Raw genomic sequence first — 21225 nt, forward strand, 5'->3', positions numbered from 1 at the left:
TGAACCATATGAATGTATTCAAATATTTGTATTACAGAAAATGAGATGGATGGTTATATGCACAGGTGAAATGTGATAGAATAAAAGATATATGTGATTACAATAGAAATGATATAAGTACATGTTTATATGAATTATAATCTTAATGCCCATATTTTGTAATATGAGAGCTCTAGGTATAGTTGGCATGCCAAGAGTCGAGGGTTTCATAGGTCCTTCGGGACAACTCTTAGGTCCTTTGGGACATATTCACAGGTCCTTCAGGACAAAATTTCATATGCCACTTGTCGTAACCGGTTTTCGTTCGGGCACGAATTTTTTACTCGGCGGGAAAAGTGATGTGAATAAATGATTTTTAAAATGTTTTGGGAGTCGCCATCGACCTTTTGGGTTAGGTAGGTCGAATACCTAAAAATTATCTTTTAAAAGAGATTTTAAGAAAACATCAGTTAAAAGATAAATTGATCTGCGTTTTAACCAAAAATTTATTTTGTTTAATAATAAAAAGGGATTCGTGGTCGGTTACGTTTAGGGAAGGATTAGCACCCCTACAACGCCCAAAATTGGTACTTATTAATTATAAATTGTCTCTATTATTAGAAATTTAAAAATTCAAAGATATATTTAATTTATAATTCTGTTTTTCAAATTTATAATTTTACAAAAATATATTAATATATAAAATATAGGAGATATTTACTTATTTAGAAATATCATAAAAGGGCTTCTAGGTGCTTTAAGACAGCTCTTTTCTTCGATATTAAAAAAATATATCAAAATATGATTATTTTTCTTAAACGTAATTTATAAAATTAAATTTATAAATAGGATTTTTATTTAAAAAAAACAAATAAAAATAAATAAACAAATATTATTTATTATATATATGTATATGACTAAATAATAATAATAATAATAATTAATTAAAGATATTTAAAAATAAACATATAAAATTAAAATAAGTAATGATTGAAATAAATAAAATTAAAACTAGGGTATTAAAATATAAAAAAAAACGATAAACTAAAATTAGGGATTGAATTATAACTTGTTAAGATTAAATGGTCTAATTCGTAATATTATGAAATATAATAATTAACAGTGTCATTTAGCCTTAATTATTTATTCAGGGCTAAAATATAATTAATTAAAACTATAGGGGACTAAAATGAGTATTTATCCTAATATATATAAACACTGGAAAGGACTAAAACATAATAAAATAATATTGGAAGACAAAATTAAAATATCCAGAAAAATAATTCTAGTGACTAAATTGAAAAGATTACAAACTTGGATGACTGCGCGTATGGTTTGGCCATGCGCGAAATTACAGATATACCCCTCCCAAAACGACGTTGTTTGGGAAGGGGTATTTATACCCGAATATGGCTGGCCCTACGGGCCATTCTCTCATTTCTTCCTTTCTCTCTTCTCTCTTTAACTGAGAGAGCTTATAAGCTCTCTCAACTCTCTCTTATTTTCCCTCATCGGAGGGAAATCAGAAGGCGGCCGGTCTGTATCCGGCATCGACTACCGCCGCCGGCCACGGTCAATGGTGGCCGAAAAATTACATATCTACCTCAAATTGAAGCCCGAAATTCCCTAAAGCCAAATTCGAGGATATTTTAGCTTAGATCACTACCAAAACGTGTAGATCTAAGGTTCTTTACCTTCGACCTTTCGGTTTCAAAGACGTAGGGAGGCTCCGATGATAGCAGTTCCTTGGTAAGTCTCCTTTCCTCTTCTTCTTTATTTGGCTGTTGTTGGGTGTTGTTGTTGCTTGTTTTCTGTCGTGGTTGCTTGTCTCCTTTTTTATGGTTTCTGTCTCCTTTCTTCCTCTCTGTTGGTTTCTGTCTTCCTCCTCCTTCTTTGCAGGTTCGGTGGTGGCTTTTATAGCCACCACAGTGTACTCCTCGGACCGGATAATAAAGGGTCGAGTTCGGTGAGTCACCATAGCTATGGTGGTGACTCACCATAGAGCTTGACGTGGGCGGCTGTTATCGTTACAGCAGAGCTTCTGGAATATTCTGTTGGCGTCATCGTGGCACTGAAGCGTCGGCAAGGCGGCTGGAGGTTTCTGGCGAGGCGGCGGCTGAACATGGCCCTAGGGTTATGATACCCTATGGTTTTCTTTGCTGGAGTCATCTGGGCCATTGGATCAAGGCCAGATTCAACAGCTGAAAAGAGCTGGCGGCTGACTGAGATGATATAAACCCTAAATTTAGTTTAGGGTTTAGTTAGATCCGGGTTGGGCTTGTATCTGATTGGGCCTGGGCTGAGTTGATTTGTAATTGGGCTTGTAAAAATGTAATAATAATAAATTATTTATTTAATAATAATAATATATAATAATATTATTAAAACAAAATAATAATAATAAATAAAACAAATGAAATAAAAAAACTAGTGTCTTCACCACTCAGTGGGACTTATACGAGCTGTGGTGACAGCAGATGTACAATTTCTCTATGTACTCGAATACCTTATGTTCTCAGTATATACATGGGCCTATAAATCATATGAAAAATGTGTATTGCCTTATATGTTATAGTATTAGTATTGTATATATATATATATATATATATATATATATATATATATATATATATATATATATATATATATATGAATCATAGGAAATGATATGAAATTTTGATTACTATGTTGCATGTTCATATTCATAAGAAATGCATTATCATTATAAGTTTATGCCTCACTAAATCTATGACTTAGCGTGTAAGTGATTTACACGTAGGCACAGAAAACAAGAAGATCGATCTTAAGAGCAACAAAGCAACATATCATCATTTGAAGATCAGATCAGAAGAACCTTACACAGTATGTATGTTTATATGATATATGTGTTGGCATGTAAATAGAGTCGTTTAGTATGTATGCTCTGACCGACTTTTGTAATGTTTTAAACATATATATGTAAATGGTAAATGTATAGTAATGAACGGTTAGATTTTTACGAGTTTTATGTACATTTTACGAAAGTTACTGTAGTAGTGCATCGATACACAATTTATATTCGATATTTTTGTGCATCGGTATACTGTAACACTGTTCATGGTACTGTTCACGATAATATTCATACCATATAGTACTGTTTATAAATACGTTTTTGCCTTAATTTTTTATAATGAAACATAATTCACCGATATATTATCGTATTTTCTTAATATAAGTTCAAATATTTATTACTTTGTAAAAAAATTGTTTTAAAAAGTCAATGTGACATCTCGGACTCGTATCCGGGTCGGGTACGGGTTGGGGTGTTACAAGGAATGCTAAGCTCGATGAGTTTGTAAGAAATTGTCCTATGATGCACCAGTTTAACTTCCGCGCATGAAAACTGAAGCAGAATGTAACAAAAAGAAAAATATGAGAATGAGGAGATGCGGGGTATCAATCCCCGTACCTCTCACATGCTAAACGAGCACTCTACCATTCGAGCTACATCCCCATTTAAAATGTTTAAACATTATCTTCCAAAGTTAAAAAGCTTATTGTCCAAAACATTTAAGTATTTTTGAACCAAAATCCTCTACCCTTTGTGCTTGCCACCATTTGTGCCCCATGATTTTTATTGGTTAAATGAAGATGCTAACAATCTCAAAACCCAACCAAATAAGCAAAGAGGTGCCAGGATCAAAGTTTTATCATTTGCAGAATAAAATGATCCAGGCTTCTGAAATTTCTCCATCTTTACATGCACACGTTGCCTGGAGCAAAGGACTCAACATAGCAATAACAAACAAGCTAGCCAAAGAAGCTCTTGTAAATGAAACATCAAAAATAGATCACACCATGACATCCGCAACATTAGAAATATTTTCTTCTGATTACAAGAGGAAATTAAACATTTAGCTTATCCATGCTAGGGAAAAGGTTGTATAAATGAAACATTCTGCTATAAATAATGAATTTGTGAGTGCTGATGGTGTAAGATTGAAGTATTTGTTTCTGTGATTTGCAACTTTGCTCAGGCGGCAGCATTATTGTTTTCTGCTACATTGTTAAGGTCTTGTAATCCTCGACAAAGTCGACCTGCCCGAGGAAAACATCGAGCAGAATCATCTCACTCGATGCGAATGGTTCCATAATCACCATAACAACAACTGCATGCAGCAATCCATTACAAGTATCCGTAACCTTTGGGTTAAAGTAAACAGAAGAACACACTACAATGACAGGAGAGAGCAAATAGTGATGTTTCTATTCTTTGGGTTAGTAATACTCGATCATCGATCATCATGAGTCCAATATCATATGAAAAGCTGTTAAGTGTTAAATACTTAGGCACGCAAATGCTTGAAACAGTGCCGAGAATGAGAACCAGCTGGTGCCTGCGTGCTTTCCCATGGTGGCAATTCATATTTTCATGGATAATGCATAATATACAGCACCATGTAATAGTAATATCACTACAAATTTTTCTACCCGCTGATTGGAAACTAAATATCAAATCAATTAGCAAGTTCAAAGAGTTTGCTGTAAACTGTCCTCATCAAGAACGAAGTCTGAATAAAAAAGAATTTCTTTTAAGAGAACTATCTATTTAACTTTTGCTGGTGTCTTTTTCCCTTGATTCATCTTAAAAGTTGAAGCAGTAGTAAAAAATAAAGTTAAAAGAGAAAAAATAGGGAAATTAAATGGAGATGCGGGGTATCGATCCCCGTACCTCTCGCATGCTAAGCGAGCGCTCTACCATCTGAGCTACATCCCCAATTGAAGCATTTTGATCTAAAAAATAAAAATACTATTTTTCAAAATTGTAGAACATTCTTCGTATTTTTTGGGTTTAAAGTAAACAAAAGAACAAACTAAACTGTAAGTTTTCTTCTCTTTCTGTAGGTTTCTTATTAATGATTTTTTACATATATATATATATTTTAATTTACGATCAATCATTATTCATAATTATCTCTTTATGTAGCATTTTTGTTTCATCCAACGAAAAAAAAAAAACTTGCTACAATGCTCAGCTGCTATACAATCATCCTGTGACCCCCTGCTCAACTATGCCACCCTGCTCAACTATGCCACCGATCAAGTTGGAAAGAAAGTTCCCTAATTCCCTGATAAATGTGGAGAAACACAAAGTTCATGGACCAAATTGAAAGAAGTTATCAAGTTGAAGGACTAGATACCGCTTTATCTCTAACTGATAAATGTGGTGGGATTCAGTGGTCAAATCATTCCAATGAGCGAGCAGACTACGTAATTGTAATTGTAACTGTAAACCGTCACTGTCGCAAGATCTTTCCATCGAACAACCAACTCTTGTTCGATGAAAATAAATGAAGAACTCGGGCAGAGTTGCGCAGTCACTCTACCAAACGGTGATGCCTGAATACTCTAAACGTTGAGCATAATAGTTATAACTGTTTCTACGATCATCGCGATACTACAATCGTGTCTACAATATTGTATATGCATCTATAGCCGTGACCAAAATGTATATGCATGAAACGTTGTGTAGAACATTATACTCGGAACGATGTCGTAAGATTTTTGCATGTTCTCGCTACGATATCCATATTTAAAACCAAATTACATACATTCTTTTCTTTCTTTTCTCGAGTAAGCGCACAGCTGGTTCTGCTGTAAAAATACAGAATTATGAGTTGCTTGAGCATTGCAATCACATTTACTCTCTCCTGAGTTGTTACTTTCGAGAAGAAAAAAAAGTTGTATCGGTGGAGATGAAGAACATGGCGGCGATCGGGGAAGTTAATGTTGCAGCACACCATGAAGCGAGGTGGAGGTTCGAAGGCAAGAGTGAAGGGGACAACTTGTACTGCATCAGCGGCCCCGAGTGGAGGCGCTTCGTTCGGCCGAGGATGAATGTCATGCTCGCTCTTTATTCGAAACAAGACGATGAGGACTTCCACAGAATCCGAGTGACGTAGACAGCTTGATTAATGTCCGAATGCTTATGGTGTAAGATTGAAGTATATGTTTCTGTGATTTGCAACTTTGTTCAGGCAGCAGCATTCTTGTTTTCTGCTGCATTGTTAAGGTCTTATAATCCTTGAGGGTTATCAATGAAATCTTTCCAACCTTTGAGAAAAAAGAACTTCCTTCTAGCTAATACTCAGCAAAGCCGACCTGCTCGAGGAAAATATGGAGCAGATTCCATGCTCAACAAATTGAAATTCGACTGATAAAAACAATAGTCCCATATGTTTATGATGGATTTATATGATGATTAAGCAAATATAAAATGCAAGAGGCAAATATTTGGGTTGGGGTGGGGGGGTGCTTCAACTGAAGAAACAAAATCCACATTATTTACCTGTGTCTGCTTCTCACATGACAAAATTTTGAGCAGTGGCTCTGCCATTTTTGGCACTTGAACCCATTCTTGAAACATTACCAAGGAACCAGCTAGTGCCTGCATGCTTTCTCATGGTGGCAAGTCATATTTTCATGGATAATGCATAATATACAGCACCATGTAATATTTATATCACTGTAAATTCCTACCCACTGATTGGAAACAAAATACCAATCAATTATTAAGTTCAAAGAGTTTATTGTAAACTGTCCTCATCAAGCAAAAATGATATCCATTTAACCTTTGCAGATGTTTTTCCCTGGATTCATCTTAAAAATTGAAGCACTAGTAAAATAAAGTAAAAAAAAAGATGGAGATGCGGGGTATCGATCCCCGTACCTCTCGCATGCTAAGCGAGCGCTCTACCATCTGAGCTACATCCCCCGTTGAAAGGCCAAATTCAAAACAACATATATTAACTAAACAAAATTAACACAAGTCAACGAATCCAAAATTCTAAAGTGGACAAAAGAGTGTCATGAATTATGCAACGAGTTTATCTGAAAGTTACTGCAATCACATCCTGACAGCTGTCCAATAAAGTCATTACTTTCACAAGTTTGAACTGCAGAGTTTTGGATTAACTAGAAGACTAATTGCGGAAGATAAACACCCAGGAAGGCCACGACAAGTCACCCAACAGCAGCAGCATAGGATAGCAAAGCAAAACAAGCTTTTTTATTTTTACTTATTTTGATAAAACAAGCTATGTTCTTTCTTGACTAGAAGTTTGACAAAGTCTCAATTTTTACGTCTTCTCATTGGGTTTATCACAGCAACTAACCAACGCAAAGAAGAAAAAAGGGGTCTATGATCCAAACCAAACATCCCCAGAAACTTTGAATAAAAAAAGATAAAAATTTTCCTGTGATTTCGTTTCACCTCAATCTGGTTATTGCCATGTTTGCTAAACGCTTGCTTCAGAAAGCGGATCACCATCCTCAGGTACAAAAGAATGAAATTCCTGGCTTTTAGTTTTAGTATTAGATTTCCCCTTTTTTTGTTAGTAATTAATCTGATGGGATTTCAGAAAAATGTGCAGCGTGGGGATTTGAAATCAGAAGATTTGGATTTGCGAGTTGCTATCCACTATGGGATCCCCTCTACTTCATCTGTTCTTGCTTTTGATCCTATTCAGCGCCTCTTGGCTATCGGGACTTTGTGAGTTTCAAGTTTTAATCTTTAACTACTTAAGTATTTAAGAAATTATATCCATCCTTCAATTGTCTTAGATAAGAATGCTTCAAATTTTGAGCATTTAAGCATCTTGAAGAATTGCTTCACCTACTACACTTTCCTTTTTCATTATATTTTGGTTTCTATTTATTGTAGAGATGGACGGATTAAAGTTATTGGTGGTGATGGAATTGAGGGACTTCTCATATCTCCCAAGCAATTGCCTTACAAATATTTAGAGGTTTGAATTTGTTCAGCTCAAATATTTTCTTAAGGCTGACTTTGATATTTTGCCATTTCTTTAGTCCTCAGAAATTTCTTGAAGGAACTTCTAGATGAAGTCTTCTCTATTGAGATACATTTGGTTTTTCATCTTTGGTACTGCATTCGGAATTCGTTGCAAAATAGAGAGATATTGAAGATTGAAACTCTAGCATTTAACATTCAGATGCATTTTCTTTTATATATATATGTGAAACTAAACTTTAGTATTTTCATGGCAGTTCATACAAAACCAAGGCTTTTTAATCGGCATCTCAAATGACAATGATATTCAGGTATTCTTTATAACCTGTGCAATGATTAGATCATAAGCATAAAGCATCGTACCTGTATGTTCAACAACTTCCTGATTTTGTACAGGTTTGGAATCTGGAGGACAGGTGTCTAGCATGTTGTTTACCGTGGGAATCCAACATTACTGCCTTCTGTCTCATTGGTGGCTCACATTTCATGTATATATGATTGCAGAATAATGATCTAATGATATATTTATAAATTCAGATGTGAGTTTGGTAGTTATGGAAGTGGTATTTGGCAATGCTTACTATATTGTTGTTCATCTTTTCTCACAGGTATATTGGAAATGAGTATGGTTTGCTCTCGGTGGTTAAGTTCGATGGTGAAGATGGAAAACTTTCGCACTTACCCTACAATATATCAGCAAATTCTTTGAGTGGTAGTTTCTTCGTTCTTTTCTAATGGTTGATAAATAATTTCAACTGATTCAGAAAATTCTTTTAATGGACCATTTTATACCATCTCACAGAAGCATCTGAACTTTCAGTTCCTGATGACCAACCTATTGTTGGGATTCTTCCTCAACCCCATTCTTCTGGAGATAGGTATGGTGCAATTGCTCTTGCTAGCTCAGCCTTCGGAATTGATAAAGACTGAGGCTCAATTTAATATCAAATCAGTTTGTCCAGAATGTTTGAATTTGATCCTTCACCGCTACTTTTACATGAATGCTATATGTGAAAGGAACTGGGGCGGTTCGATGGATTACTGTGAACTAACATATTTTACATTAAGGTTTAAATTGGACCTAGTCATTCATTCCACCTGCATCTTGATATGGCAACTGCATTACTGGGATGAAACTATCGTCTAAAGTTAGAACCTGATTACTATAGACAATAAGGAAAAAACAATCAAGGTTGGTTTAGCATCTTCTTATTACTTTTGAACCATATTCTTTTGCAGAGTCTTAATTGCATATGGAAATGGTTTGATAATTCTTTGGGATGTTTCTAAATCTCAAAGTCCCTTTATTGGAGGAGGAAAGGATCTTCAGTTAAAGGATGCAGTGGATTCAGATGTCCAAGATGATACATCTGAGCATCATCTCCAAGAAAAGGAAATAAGTGCTATTTGTTGGGCATCTTCTGATGGATCCATTCTCGCTGTGGGTTACATAGATGGGGATATCTTGTTTTGGAATACAAGTGTTGCCTCTTCTAAAGGAGAACGGAATGGACAAAACAAAAATGTTGTTAAGCTGCAACTGTCATCTGCTGAGAGGAGACTTCCTGTCATTGTCTTGCAATGGTCCTCAAACAATAGTTCACGCAATGATTATGATAACCTACTTTTCATCTATGGTGGTGATGAAATAGGATCTGAAGAAGTCTTGACAGTACGTTATGCCTTTGTTTGTTATTGGAACTGCATTTTTTATGATGATAGTAGTAGTCAAATTATTTTTTTCTTTCTTTCTGATGGTGGACAATTAAACTTTGTTGAGCATTGATTTGTATTAAGTTAATTTGGAATGTATTGCAAAATTATTATAGATATTAGAGCTTAATGTGTCTGGTACAGGTTTTGAGTCTTGAATGGTCATCTGGGATGGACAATGTTAGATGTGTTGGTCGTGTGGATCTTACATTGACTGGCTCTTTTGCTGACATGATCTTATTGCCAACTCCTGGGCCAACGGGAGGCAATTACAAAGCTGACCTTTTTGTGTTGACAAACCCTGGACAATTGCATCTTTACGATGGTACGAACTTGTCTACCTTGCTATCTAAGAAAGAGAGGAAACAATTTGCCCGTCCTGTGGAATTTCCGATGGTAATACGAACAGCTGACCCACCAAAGACCGTTGGAAAGTTCAGTGTGCTACCAACTGGTGGAAACTCGTCAAAATCTCTTTCAGAGGTATTGTATTTTTTTCATAAATATGTTCATTATTTGATGTCATTACATTCCCTTAAGTTTTTCTTGTCTAACATTTCCCTCCTGTTCCACCAGCTTGCATCAATAATGAAACCAGGCTTAACACCAAATACAACTGCCAGTACAAAGTGGCCCTTGACAGGGGGTGTACCCACTCAACTATCTGTCTCTAAAGATAACAGTATTGACCGATTGTACATTGCCGGCTACCGGGATGGATCGGTTCGGATATGGGATGCATCTTATCCTATACTGACACTTCTCTTTGTCCTAGAAGGAGAAGTGAGTTCCAGCAATATTTCTTTCAATGCAGCTTTGTTTGCACCGAATAACTTCTATTTAATGGCAGGTGCAAGGTACGGATGTGGCTGGTTCCGATGCTCCAGTGACAACCCTGGACTTTTGTTGGCAGACCTTAAATTTGGCTGTTGGAAATGAATGCGGTGTGGTCAGCACTATTTCTTCACTTTGTCTCTTCCTCTTTTAATGTTTCAAGGTTATGCGTTAAGCAAGTACTTCATATATATGTTTTCAACATTCTGTCTTGTATAGGTACGCGTTTATAACCTTGGCAACTCCAATACAACAAGCTTTCACTATGTCACTGAGACCAAATGTGAAGGTAAGCTTTCATCTAATGATGCGTTCGTTGGAGCTGTTATTTCCTCAAATTAATATCATTCAATTTGCCTTGCAGTTCAGAGTTGTGCACGAGGAAAAGGACCTGAGTGTAAAGCTGTATTTTCCCTTCTCAAATCACCTGTTCAAGCCCTGCAGTTCGGGAATTGTGGAGCCAAGCTAGCTGTTGGATTCGGATTTGGTCGTGTAAATTTCATCTTTCTTCTCTTTGATTGATACATTCTCTTCATTTGTCTAAAAAGGTAGGTCATTTTGCTATTTTAGCTTTCTATTTCTGGAATCATTTCTTTGTGCTTCCACCACAGGTTGCGATGCTTGATGTGAGTTTGCCAGCAAGTTTGTTTGTTACTGACTGTGTTTCTAGCTCGTCATCTCCGATCATTTCATTGTCTTGGTTAGAGTTTAAAAATGCTCATAGCCATGTAAAAAGCACAGAGCAATCAGAAACAGAGATTGCAGTCAAACCTGAAGAGGAAATAATATTTATCTTAACCAAGGATGCAAAAATTTTCTCTATTGACGGTGCCAATGGTGAGATGATACAACCTCATCCATGGAACTTGAAAAAGGAAGAAACTGCACTCTCCATGTACATTATAGGCAAGTACCATAAGAAAGATGGATGCTTATAGCTAGCACTTCCGTTGTGGTTAGTACAATAATGCAATTCTAATATTATTTCGAACTCCAGCGAGCAGTTTTCCAGTATTAAACCGTGAGAAGCATCTGGAGGAATCCAGCAAGGATATCACTGTCAAGGGTGAGGCTGAGCTTGATGCTTCTTCAACTGAGACCGAACATCCCTCCTCATCGGAAACTGCTTCCACTCTGGATCGCTCACTTGATATGCTCTTTTTGCTTTGTTGTCAAAATTCATTGCGGTTGTTCTCCATGAAGTCCTTGATTCAGGTGCCTTTATTGCCTTTGCTGTGTTTTACTTCCGAACATTGTTGTGCCTCCATTTGTGTGCTAAAGAGATTTGCTTTCTATAGGGGAAGGATAAAACAATTCATAAGGTAAATCATACGAAACCTTGCTGTTGGACCACTACTTTTATGAAAGACGGAAGAGTTTGCGGACTGCTCTTGCTGTTTCAAACAGGGGATCTCGAGATCAGGTAAATTTTTTATATATATTGTGTCCTTAACTAGGGTAAGATTCCCTTATCATATCACTCAATTATTATGTTTTAAAGAGAGATTATGTTCCTTTGAGAATCATTATCAGTATCAATGTTTATCAAATGACTGAATGTTAGTACCTATCTCCATGCAGATCCTTGCCGGACTTGGAATTGGTTAAAGAAAGCTCCATAAAGTCGATCCTACGGTGGAACTACAAGGCAAACATGGATAAGTTGATGACTTCTGATGATGCTCAACTTACACTGGTACATTCTCTTGGAATCTTTTTTTCTTTGGAAAGCCGTTTCATTGTTTACCGGACTATTTAAATATCGATTTAAGAACATACACTAATGATGCTATTATGCTAACAAAATTAAAATGACTACTAATACTAAAAACCCCTTTGTATGGTCCGTATATTTGTATTCTCAATTCATCTGATGATATTTTTGGCTTAAATAGACGAGTGGATGCGAAGTGGCCTTCATTTCTCTCTTGGCCGGTTCAAATGATTTCAGGTACCACCACCATTTAACTAACCGGTGCTGTTGAGAAAATTTTGAATCTAATTAAGAAAATGATTCTGAGAACTTGCTGTATCGTTGTTTCTAGGATCCCCGAAGCGCTGCCTTGTCTCCATGATCGGGTTCTTGCAGCAGCTGCCGATGCTGCCATTAATTTCTCTTCAAATCAAAAGAAGAAACAGGTCCATAGAAATCTCTCTTCTAGGCTCAGTTTCCGACAAAACTGCTTATCATTTTACCATATTAACACAGGTTATGGCATCGGGGATTCTTGGTGGTATGGTCAAAGGCTTTAAAGGAGGAAAAGTAAATACATCTGCAACACCCGAATCTGATTTTTCTCTTCTAGAGAGCAAATTTTTAAAGACTCCATTCATAGATGCAATGCAGAAAGTTAATAAGCAGGAAGATATTGAGCTTGACATAGGTTCGGTCCACGGTTACCTCAATACTCTTTCTTAAGTCATTGTTTTTCTCTAACGAAACATGTTTCTTTTGGCACCAGATGACATCGACATAGATGAAACTCTACCTGTGACTAGCTCCTCGTCTCATGAAGCCGTTAAATCGAAAGGAGGTAAACCTGACTTTCCAACTTGCGTTTCTTTACTGCTGAACTTCTAAAATGAAATTGCCAAATATTCACTTTACCTTGCAGGAAAGGAAACAGACCGAGAAAAATTACTAGGTGCACAAGATGATTCAACACCCAGAGTTCGAACCGCCCAAGAAATTATTGCGAAATATAGAAAAACTGGGGTAACGAATTTAGACACATTTTGCTTTTACCGATCCGTCTATTTCTCAGTGATAGCTTTCTAAGGAGATTCCATTATTTGATATTGCAGGATGCTTCTTCTGCAGCATCACATGCAAGAGATAAACTGGCAGAGAGGGGGGAAAAGCTGCAGGTAAAAAGGATCTCCCATTAAATCCATAAAATGAACATTTTACTGCAGTTGATATACTAAAAGTTGTCAATACAACGGATTCTGGCCAATCTCCAAGTCTAACCATGCTTCCCTGTGGTTGCTTATGATTATATCAGAGAATCAGCAGGCGCACCGAAGAGCTGCAAAGCGGGGCTGAAAACTTTGCATCGTTAGCAGATGAACTTGTCAAGGCAATGGAAAATCGAAAATGGTGGCAGGTATAAGGTGAAACAAATTTGGAATTTAATCATGTCTTTTGAGATTATTTCTTCAAGCACCATGTTAGTCGATCACTTTCGAGCTTCGACGTGGCCATTACCGTTCCACAGCTAAAACTTCCTACAAAACCATATGTATCTGCCTGGAAATTTCTGGGTTGAAGTTTCAACAGACAATAGGGTTTGAGAGTTGTTTTGTATGTGATGTAAATTAACATCAGTCAACATGTCAACTGCTTAAATATGATTCATTCTGATAGAATAAATCTGGGTTTGAATTTCATAATATTATATTTATTTCCATGCAGTGCATGGAGATTATAGAATGTAAAAGGGTTGATGTTGATCAAATATGAGGTTGTAAAATTCTTACTTTGGAACAATCAAAGCACCCATATTGGTGATAAAGTATTGATTTTTCAATTCCAAGGGATGACCATGCCATGGCTGCCTGTATCTTTGTTGGGTTCAGATTATTTTCCTTCGCATTCAAAGCTTAATGTGGAAAAAATTAATAGAATCCTGAAAAATGTTATTATAATAAATTTAAAAACTTTAATAAAGATAATGAAAATTTTGTTATCATTTTACGCACTATTAGTGAAAAATACCTTAGGTAAATTACACATTTAGTACCTAAACTTTCAATTTTTTCAAAATCATACCTAAAGTTCAGTTTTGTTTCATTTTAGTACCCATGTTCAAAATTTAATGGTAAGTTTTAAAAAATGAAAGTTTAGGTATTAAAATTAATTAAAACTGATAGTTTATTTACTAAACGCGTTAAGTTTTTAATAACATGTACTAAAATGAAACAAAAACTAAACATTAAGTATGGTTTTGAAAAATTAAAAGCTTAGGTACTAAAATATACTAAAACTGATAGCTTAGATACTAAATGCATAGCATAATTTACCCAAATATTTTCACAAATAATGTTTATATATCGTTAAGCACATTTTTAAACTAAGGATATCTATGAACTTTTTATCAAGTCATCCATTCAATTTTTTAAGTTCTAAAGTGATAGTTTATGTACTAAATGCTTATCTAAATATTTTTCACAAATAATATTTAGTTCGATTTAGTTAAATGTTTTTTTCATTTATCTGTCTATAATAATTTAATTTGGTTTGGTTTGCTCGGTTTTTTAAGTTAATTTTTTTATTAACTTTTTATTTATATAAAATAGTTTTATTCCATACTTTTTATACTTTAATAAAGTTTCAATCTTTTTCGTAATTTAAAAAAAATAAAAAAAAATCAAAAGGTCAATAATTTTTATATAATTTTAAAGATACTTATAATATTCTAGATTTAAAATATTTTATCTTTAACAACAACCAGTTGGTCTAGTATGATGAGTCATTAGGTCTCTTAAGCAAGGTCAGGGGTTCAAATCCTGGCATTTAAGAATGGAGCAAACTGGGTTGGGAGGGTCGCCCTCACCTCTGCAGTATCCGATCTCGATTAGTCAGTCAATAAATCGGATATCAGTGATTAATTAAAAAAATAATAAAAATACTTTATCTTTTTCACAATAGGAAGTAATTAATTAATTAATTCCCTGATCCCATTGGGCATGGTCAAGGTCTCTTTAGCTCATTTCCTGCTGACTTGGTCGGTTGGCTTATTTTGTGAGGACTTATCGTTTGAAGGGTTTAAGGAGGAGAAAAAGGTCAAATACAAAATTATTCTCACTTTGAAATAACATTTGCCGTCCATCTTTTGCAAAAAAAAAAAACGTGTATTTTTCGTCCACAGTCAAATATGTATATAATAATTAATACATTAATGTTTGAAATATTAACTAATTTTATTATTTAACAAAATAAGTTATATACTTTTTATTTTATAGATCAAAATATTTTTTATTATATATTTATTAAAAAAGTTATAACTTTTAGAGTGATGTATCCTCAATTTTTATTATTTTAGGAGCGTTAAATACTTTATATTGTAATAATAATTGTGTTTAATAATACTAAGTGTTAATAATAATTGTGATATTAACCTTTTGTATTTATATTCTATATATAAATATATTAATAATTATGTTTAATATATTAAGCGTTTAAATTAGGTTTAATATAAAAGTAAATGTTTCAAACTATACCTAAAATTAAATTTTAGTGTCTAAAGAATTTTTTTTTAAATATAGATGTCTAAAGGTTTCTCCCTCTTACACTTTTAGGTGGGTGTTATTAAAAAAACCTTTTAGCGACATATGTCACGTTTATATTTTTTTTATTGTTTAAAAAATAAAATAGTATTTAAAAACATTTTTTTAAATCTAAACGTGACACATATTATTTAACTTTTTTTCAACGGCATACACCTAAAAGTATAAAGGAGATAACGTTAAACACTTATTTTAAACGAAAAATTAACTGAGTATAATTTAGACACTTATTTTTATATTAAATATTTATATTCTATTGATTAATTAAAAAAGTATACACTTTAATTCAAATAAATGAAATGTGAGTATGAAAATATGTGATCTTAATAAAAAGTTACGAGTTTTTTTAAAAAAAATAGGTCAAGGATGGCTTCTCAAGTTCATGAGCAATGCATATCTAAGACTCAATTGATTTACATAGAAATTATAGATCATCCACAGAATAATGATTATATAGAATACCCAACAAAACAATTTAGATTATTAGTTGAGTAACTAATTAAAATCTTAATAACTTTAACCAATCATTCTTTTTGGATGAACATAGATTAAAGGAACCGTTGTTATTCTCAAATGTCACGAGTTCGAGCATCAGCGACTTCAGTAGGATGATTGAACGTTCATTATTAAATGATTGAGAATATTTAGAACATGTACTACATTATAATCACCAAAGACATTATAATAACCACAAGAAAACTAGTCACTTAAGATCACACAATTATCATATAAAGAAAAAGTTAAAAAAAACATAATCAAATAAACTCGAACAAAAGGATATGAAGCTAGTAAGAGACCACTGACAAACCGTAAATAAGAATCTAACGACATGAAAATACCATCCACAGACGCAAACCGTATATCCAAATCTAATTTGAAAGTCTAAAATAAAAAATATCAATATAATAATAAATAAATGTCATCTTAAAAAAAACGTAACTGCTCGAACTTAAATTTTTTAAGAAAAAATTACTATCTTTTATCACTAAGTTCGCACACAAGATGAATTCAATTTAAGAAAAATTACTGCTTTAAAATAATATTTTATTGGACAACAATCTGTAACACGTGAAAAAGAAATGATGGCGGCAGCACTTTGTGAGTGCATTTTTTGGGACACCGGCCTTAAGAAACTCGTGCTAAAACAAATGAAAGTTATGAAAGGGAGCTCCGTCCATAGCTAGAAGAGGTCCAAGTCCTATGCCTCTAATAAAAACATATTTCAGTAAAAAAAAAAATTCTCTTTTTATCAGAGATTTTTAAAAAAAAATATTTAAATGGATTATAATATAAAGTTTGTTTAGAATTTTTTTAATTATTAATAATACACATATATTCTGTAAACACATACACTCGAATTCAATAACTCTAAAATATTTGTAATGGATGGCAAATGGGCAAGCATATAAGAATTCATCGAATGATAAAAAATAGAGCTTTGTTCCTTAAAAGTTTTTATTTTTTGATAAACATGGGGTGAGTGAGTATAAGTTCAAGACTCACAATCGCTTGATTCTAAATACTTATATTTTTAGAATAAAAGATGTTCGAATCTAAAACCTCAAGAGATAATAATAAATATCTTAAAAATCGAGATCCCTTGATACGTGTTTTTTAGAAATTTTAAATTGAATTGAACAAATAAATGTTTTCACTACTAAAATCATTTAAATTTTTAGTTGGTACTAATTTTAAATTTAGATGGAAACAAAATAAAAGTGAGACAAATCAAACTGTGAATATGATAGGGCAGCCGGGGAACCATAGCTATACTATAAAAACGCCCCTCAATTGGGTCTAAAACCAAGCAATCAGCCGAAGGAACCTCTCTCCCTCTTTCGGCAAATTGGCCAATCCCTCTCTCACTATTACTTCAAAAATATTCTCAAAAAACTCGCCAACATTTTCTCTTCCGTTGTGTTATTCTTCGAGGAGAGGGAACAAACAATAAGGGAGAATCTTTCCTACACTCCTCGCATTGCGTCTTGTTGTGAAATCTCTGTTTACAACTCATTCATTTCCTGTTTTCATTGAGCTTTTCCTGGGTTTTCAATGGCGGGTTTCGTTCTATCTGGTTTAAAGCCTCTCCCTTTTATCCACTATAGACCCGTTGTTTCGAGGAACTCTTCAAAACCCAGTTTTTTAGTTAAAAACAAGAATTACCCGGATCTAGAAAGGAAGAATCGAATCAAATTCTCGTCTGGGATGTCTAGGAACTGGGCTCTGAACGTGAGCGCTCCTCTGAGAGTTGCATCTGTAGAAGAAGATGAAGCAGGAAAAGAGAGAAATCATGGTGTTAGTCGATTTGGAGAAGAAAAAGAAGAGGCGGGGTTCGACCCCGGTGCGCCGCCGCCGTTTAACCTGGCCGATATAAGAGCTGCCATCCCGAAGCATTGTTGGGTGAAGGATCCATTGAAATCTATGAGCTACGTCGTGAGGGACGTTGCCGTGGTGTTTGGCCTGGCGGCTGCTGCGGTTTTTGTTAATAATTGGCTTGTTTGGCCCCTTTACTGGGCTGCTCAAGGGACCATGTTTGGGCTCTTTTTGTTCTTGGCCATGACTGGTGAATTTCACAAATGCATTCACAAAAATTTTAACCTTATGTTATTAGATCTTTTTTTAATGTTCTCTGAATTTTGTTGCTTAATAACCCTTTTTCATTTTCATTGTTTCAGCGGCCATGGGAGCTTTTCAAACAATCCCAAGTTGAACAGTGTGGTGGGGCATATCTTGCATTCTTCAATCCTCGTGCCTTATCATGGATGGTACGCCTAGTGTTTGATAATTTGTCTCTTCTCAATTTGTGTATGTAATTAGTTCTAATTAAACTCATTTCGATTATGATTAACTTTTTACAGGAGAATTAGCCATAGGACTCACCATCAAAACCATGGTCATGTCGAGAATGATGAATCATGGCACCCGGTTTGGTTTATTCTCTGTTTTTATTGTTCTGATTGAGAACGATTCAATCATGGAACATAGTCTAAACTGTGAACACTTCTGTTGATTCAATTGCAGTTATCTGAGAAGATATACAGGAGTTTGGATAATGTAACACGAACGTTGCGGTTCGTGTTACCGTTTCCCATGCTTGCTTACCCTTTCTACCTTGTAAGTTTTGTTGTAAAGCTTTGATTGAATGAATTTGATGATGATGATCATATTCACATATGTTGAGATATTAATGGGTGTTCGACTTCTATCGATCGCAGTGGAACAGAAGTCCGGGGAAGACTGGTTCACACTTTGATCCCAACAGTGATTTGTTTATCCCGAGCGAACGAAAAGATGTGATTACTTCCACCATTTGCTGGACAGCCATGGCTGCTATCCTTGTTGGCTTGGGTTTCACGATGGGTCCTATGCAGTTGCTTAAACTATATGGAATCCCATACGTGGTAGGTTTCATCTTCCTAAATGAAAAAAAATCGTACTTATCCCTTTTTCGATAAAGAAAACTGAAATAGACTCGTATATCGCTTACTTTCGATGTTAGATTTTCGTAATGTGGCTGGACTTAGTTACATACTTGCACCACCATGGACATGAAGAGAAGCTCCCTTGGTACCGCCGGAAGGTATGAAACTCGGTCTATTTTGACCTTGGAGATTCATAGGGAATTCAATCTACGACTTACGAATAAACTAATATTTGGACAGGAATGGAGTTACTTGAGGGGAGGTCTTACGACGCTCGACCGTGATTACGGATGGATCAATAACATCCACCATGATATCGGAACTCATGTCATACACCATCTGTTCCCTCAGATCCCACACTACCATTTAATAGAGGCGGTTAGTACGTCGTACCTATATGGTATATCTCTCTACATCGATATGCATCTAATTGTTATGTTGTTATAATGTTGTCATAGACGGAGGCAGTAAAGCCGGTTCTCGGAAAATACTATCGGGAGCCGGAACGATCAGGTCCTTTACCTTTCCACCTGGTTGGAAACTTGATAACAAGCTTGAAGAAGGATCACTTTGTTAGTGACAATGGAGATGTTGTTTACTACCAAACTGACCCAGAACTACATTGAGCTCTCATTGCCATGAATATGTAAACATCATATTCAAGTCGAAAAGTAGGAGGGCAATTTGGGGGCTTTCATTTTTTAACCTTATTTTCTATGGAGGGGATTAGGGTATTATCGGCATTCTACTAGTAAAGGAGAATGTATATTTTTATTCTTTTGAAAGGAAATGAAAATTTATTGCTTTCTTTTCCTAAAATGGAAGAAATGCGTTTATTGACTTTTTTGCCCCCAAACCCATAATTATGGTAAACAAGAACCCACTAATCACGGGTAGTTCTACCGTACGATAGCTTAATATACGGTTAAAGAAAGATGTTATCAGAAAAGTTAATATTTTTTTAACATTTTCAATAAAGCGTTACTTAAAACATTATTTTTCTATTGGAAATAATAATTTTGCTATCTAATTTCCGTTAGAAAAATCGGATGAAAAAATAACATTTTAGGTAGCGTCTGATATTAACATTTCCGGTAAGAAAAATAATATTTTAGGTAGTATTTTAGCAAAAATATTAAAAAATATTAATATTTTCAGTAATATCTTTCTTTAACCGTATATTAAGACATCCCCACATATTAACTAAGCTCTCTTGGAATGGTCAAATTCTGTCTAAGGTCATTTTTCACCTCGTGTGTTTGAAGGGTTTACTTTTCTGCTATAATTTTGCTTATTTTTCTATATTTAAAATGCGTATTTTAAATATTGAAATCATTTTTAAATTAATGTGGTTTATTTTTTAAAATATATTTTTATAATATATGGTAACTTATATACATATATATATAGTAGTAAAGAATAATTCTTTTTTAAATTTTAAAAGTATTTCTTATCATTTTAAATTATTTGTGGAACTATTTGTTCTTTCATTAAAGGTGTACTTGTAACCCCATACCGATGTGGGTAATCCGATCCGATTCGGGAAGTCACATTAGGGCCACCGGAGCGACCCACTGTAAAAATAGCGAAAAATTAAAAACTTTTTATCAAAGCACATAAATTCATAAAATCCTTAATCGGTATGAAAAATTAAAACAGATTTTCAGACTCACATATAAAACAAAATACAGTTACATGCCCCCTAATCACAAGTACCATACTCTGCAACCACACCGGAAGAACTCTCTTACTGAAGTCGATAGATGCACTGATACAATTCTTTTAACCTGAAAATGTGAGTAATAGAGTGAGCTTCGAAAAGCTCAGTAATACAGAACTACCAGATGATGCTGATGAACGTGCAGATGCAGATAAATATATATTTCCTTATTGTTTCCGAATATTTACAGATTTTTATACTGAGCAGAGATCCTACTGATATTGCATGTGCTAACGGACAATGAGCTTTCAGTTCAGATAAATATTTCGAATGACTGAGTTCAGAATAGGTTTTCTAGTGTGTTCCCGTAAAACCAGTATAGTTTTTTTTTAAACATATATATATACACCCATCCTTTCACAATCTGTTTGTGTAGGTTCCCCGGAACTATACACCCCGCACAACCAGTAAGGCCCTGAGCACACAGCCGAGAAGCCTGCAGATAATCTTCCTCTAACAATAAACCCCCCAGATAA

General features: G+C 34.6%; 2 protein-coding genes and 2 non-coding genes across 5 annotated transcripts; 2 read left to right on the top strand and 2 right to left on the bottom strand.

Moving 5' to 3' along the window:
- Window positions 1-4662: 4662 nt before the first annotated feature.
- Window positions 4663-4735, bottom strand: TRNAA-AGC. The gene has a single exon. It is a non-coding gene; the product is annotated as a tRNA-Ala (tRNA).
- A 1925-nt stretch (window positions 4736-6660) lies between these two features.
- Window positions 6661-6733, bottom strand: TRNAA-AGC. The gene has a single exon. It is a non-coding gene; the product is annotated as a tRNA-Ala (tRNA).
- Window positions 6734-7123: 390 nt separating this feature from the next.
- Window positions 7124-13769, top strand: LOC120116025. Of its 2 annotated transcripts, none has more exons than XM_039136602.1 (24): window positions 7124-7294; window positions 7380-7510; window positions 7682-7766; window positions 8029-8082; window positions 8168-8259; window positions 8380-8483; window positions 8574-8649; window positions 9011-9443; window positions 9629-9967; window positions 10061-10267; window positions 10335-10433; window positions 10538-10607; window positions 10683-10810; window positions 10930-11224; window positions 11316-11533; window positions 11617-11741; window positions 11900-12014; window positions 12214-12269; window positions 12364-12457; window positions 12528-12702; window positions 12781-12852; window positions 12934-13034; window positions 13124-13186; window positions 13324-13769. In XM_039136602.1, the coding sequence occupies exons 1-24, from the start codon at window positions 7250-7252 to the stop codon at window positions 13429-13431; spliced, it is 3285 nt and encodes a 1094-aa protein (XP_038992533.1). In that variant the 5' UTR covers window positions 7124-7249; the 3' UTR covers window positions 13432-13769. The 2 variants fall into 2 exon arrangements, with proteins under 2 accessions (XP_038992533.1, XP_038992535.1); XM_039136604.1 differs by having other exon boundaries at window positions 7392-7510.
- Window positions 13770-17600: 3831 nt separating this feature from the next.
- LOC120116026 (omega-3 fatty acid desaturase, chloroplastic-like) lies at window positions 17601-19836 on the top strand. The gene is given in 9 exon segments (XM_039136605.1): window positions 17601-18137; window positions 18140-18170; window positions 18283-18372; window positions 18466-18532; window positions 18629-18721; window positions 18823-19008; window positions 19107-19187; window positions 19270-19407; window positions 19488-19836. Coding segments are annotated over 9 exon segments (1332 nt in total). The 5' UTR covers window positions 17601-17659; the 3' UTR covers window positions 19656-19836.
- Window positions 19837-21225: the final 1389 nt, after the last annotated feature.

Source organism: Hibiscus syriacus, unplaced genomic scaffold, assembly GCF_006381635.1.
Source record: "Hibiscus syriacus cultivar Baekdansim isolate YM2019G1 unplaced genomic scaffold, ASM638163v2 tig00110280_pilon, whole genome shotgun sequence".
Classification (NCBI taxonomy): Eukaryota; Viridiplantae; Streptophyta; class Magnoliopsida; order Malvales; family Malvaceae; genus Hibiscus; species Hibiscus syriacus.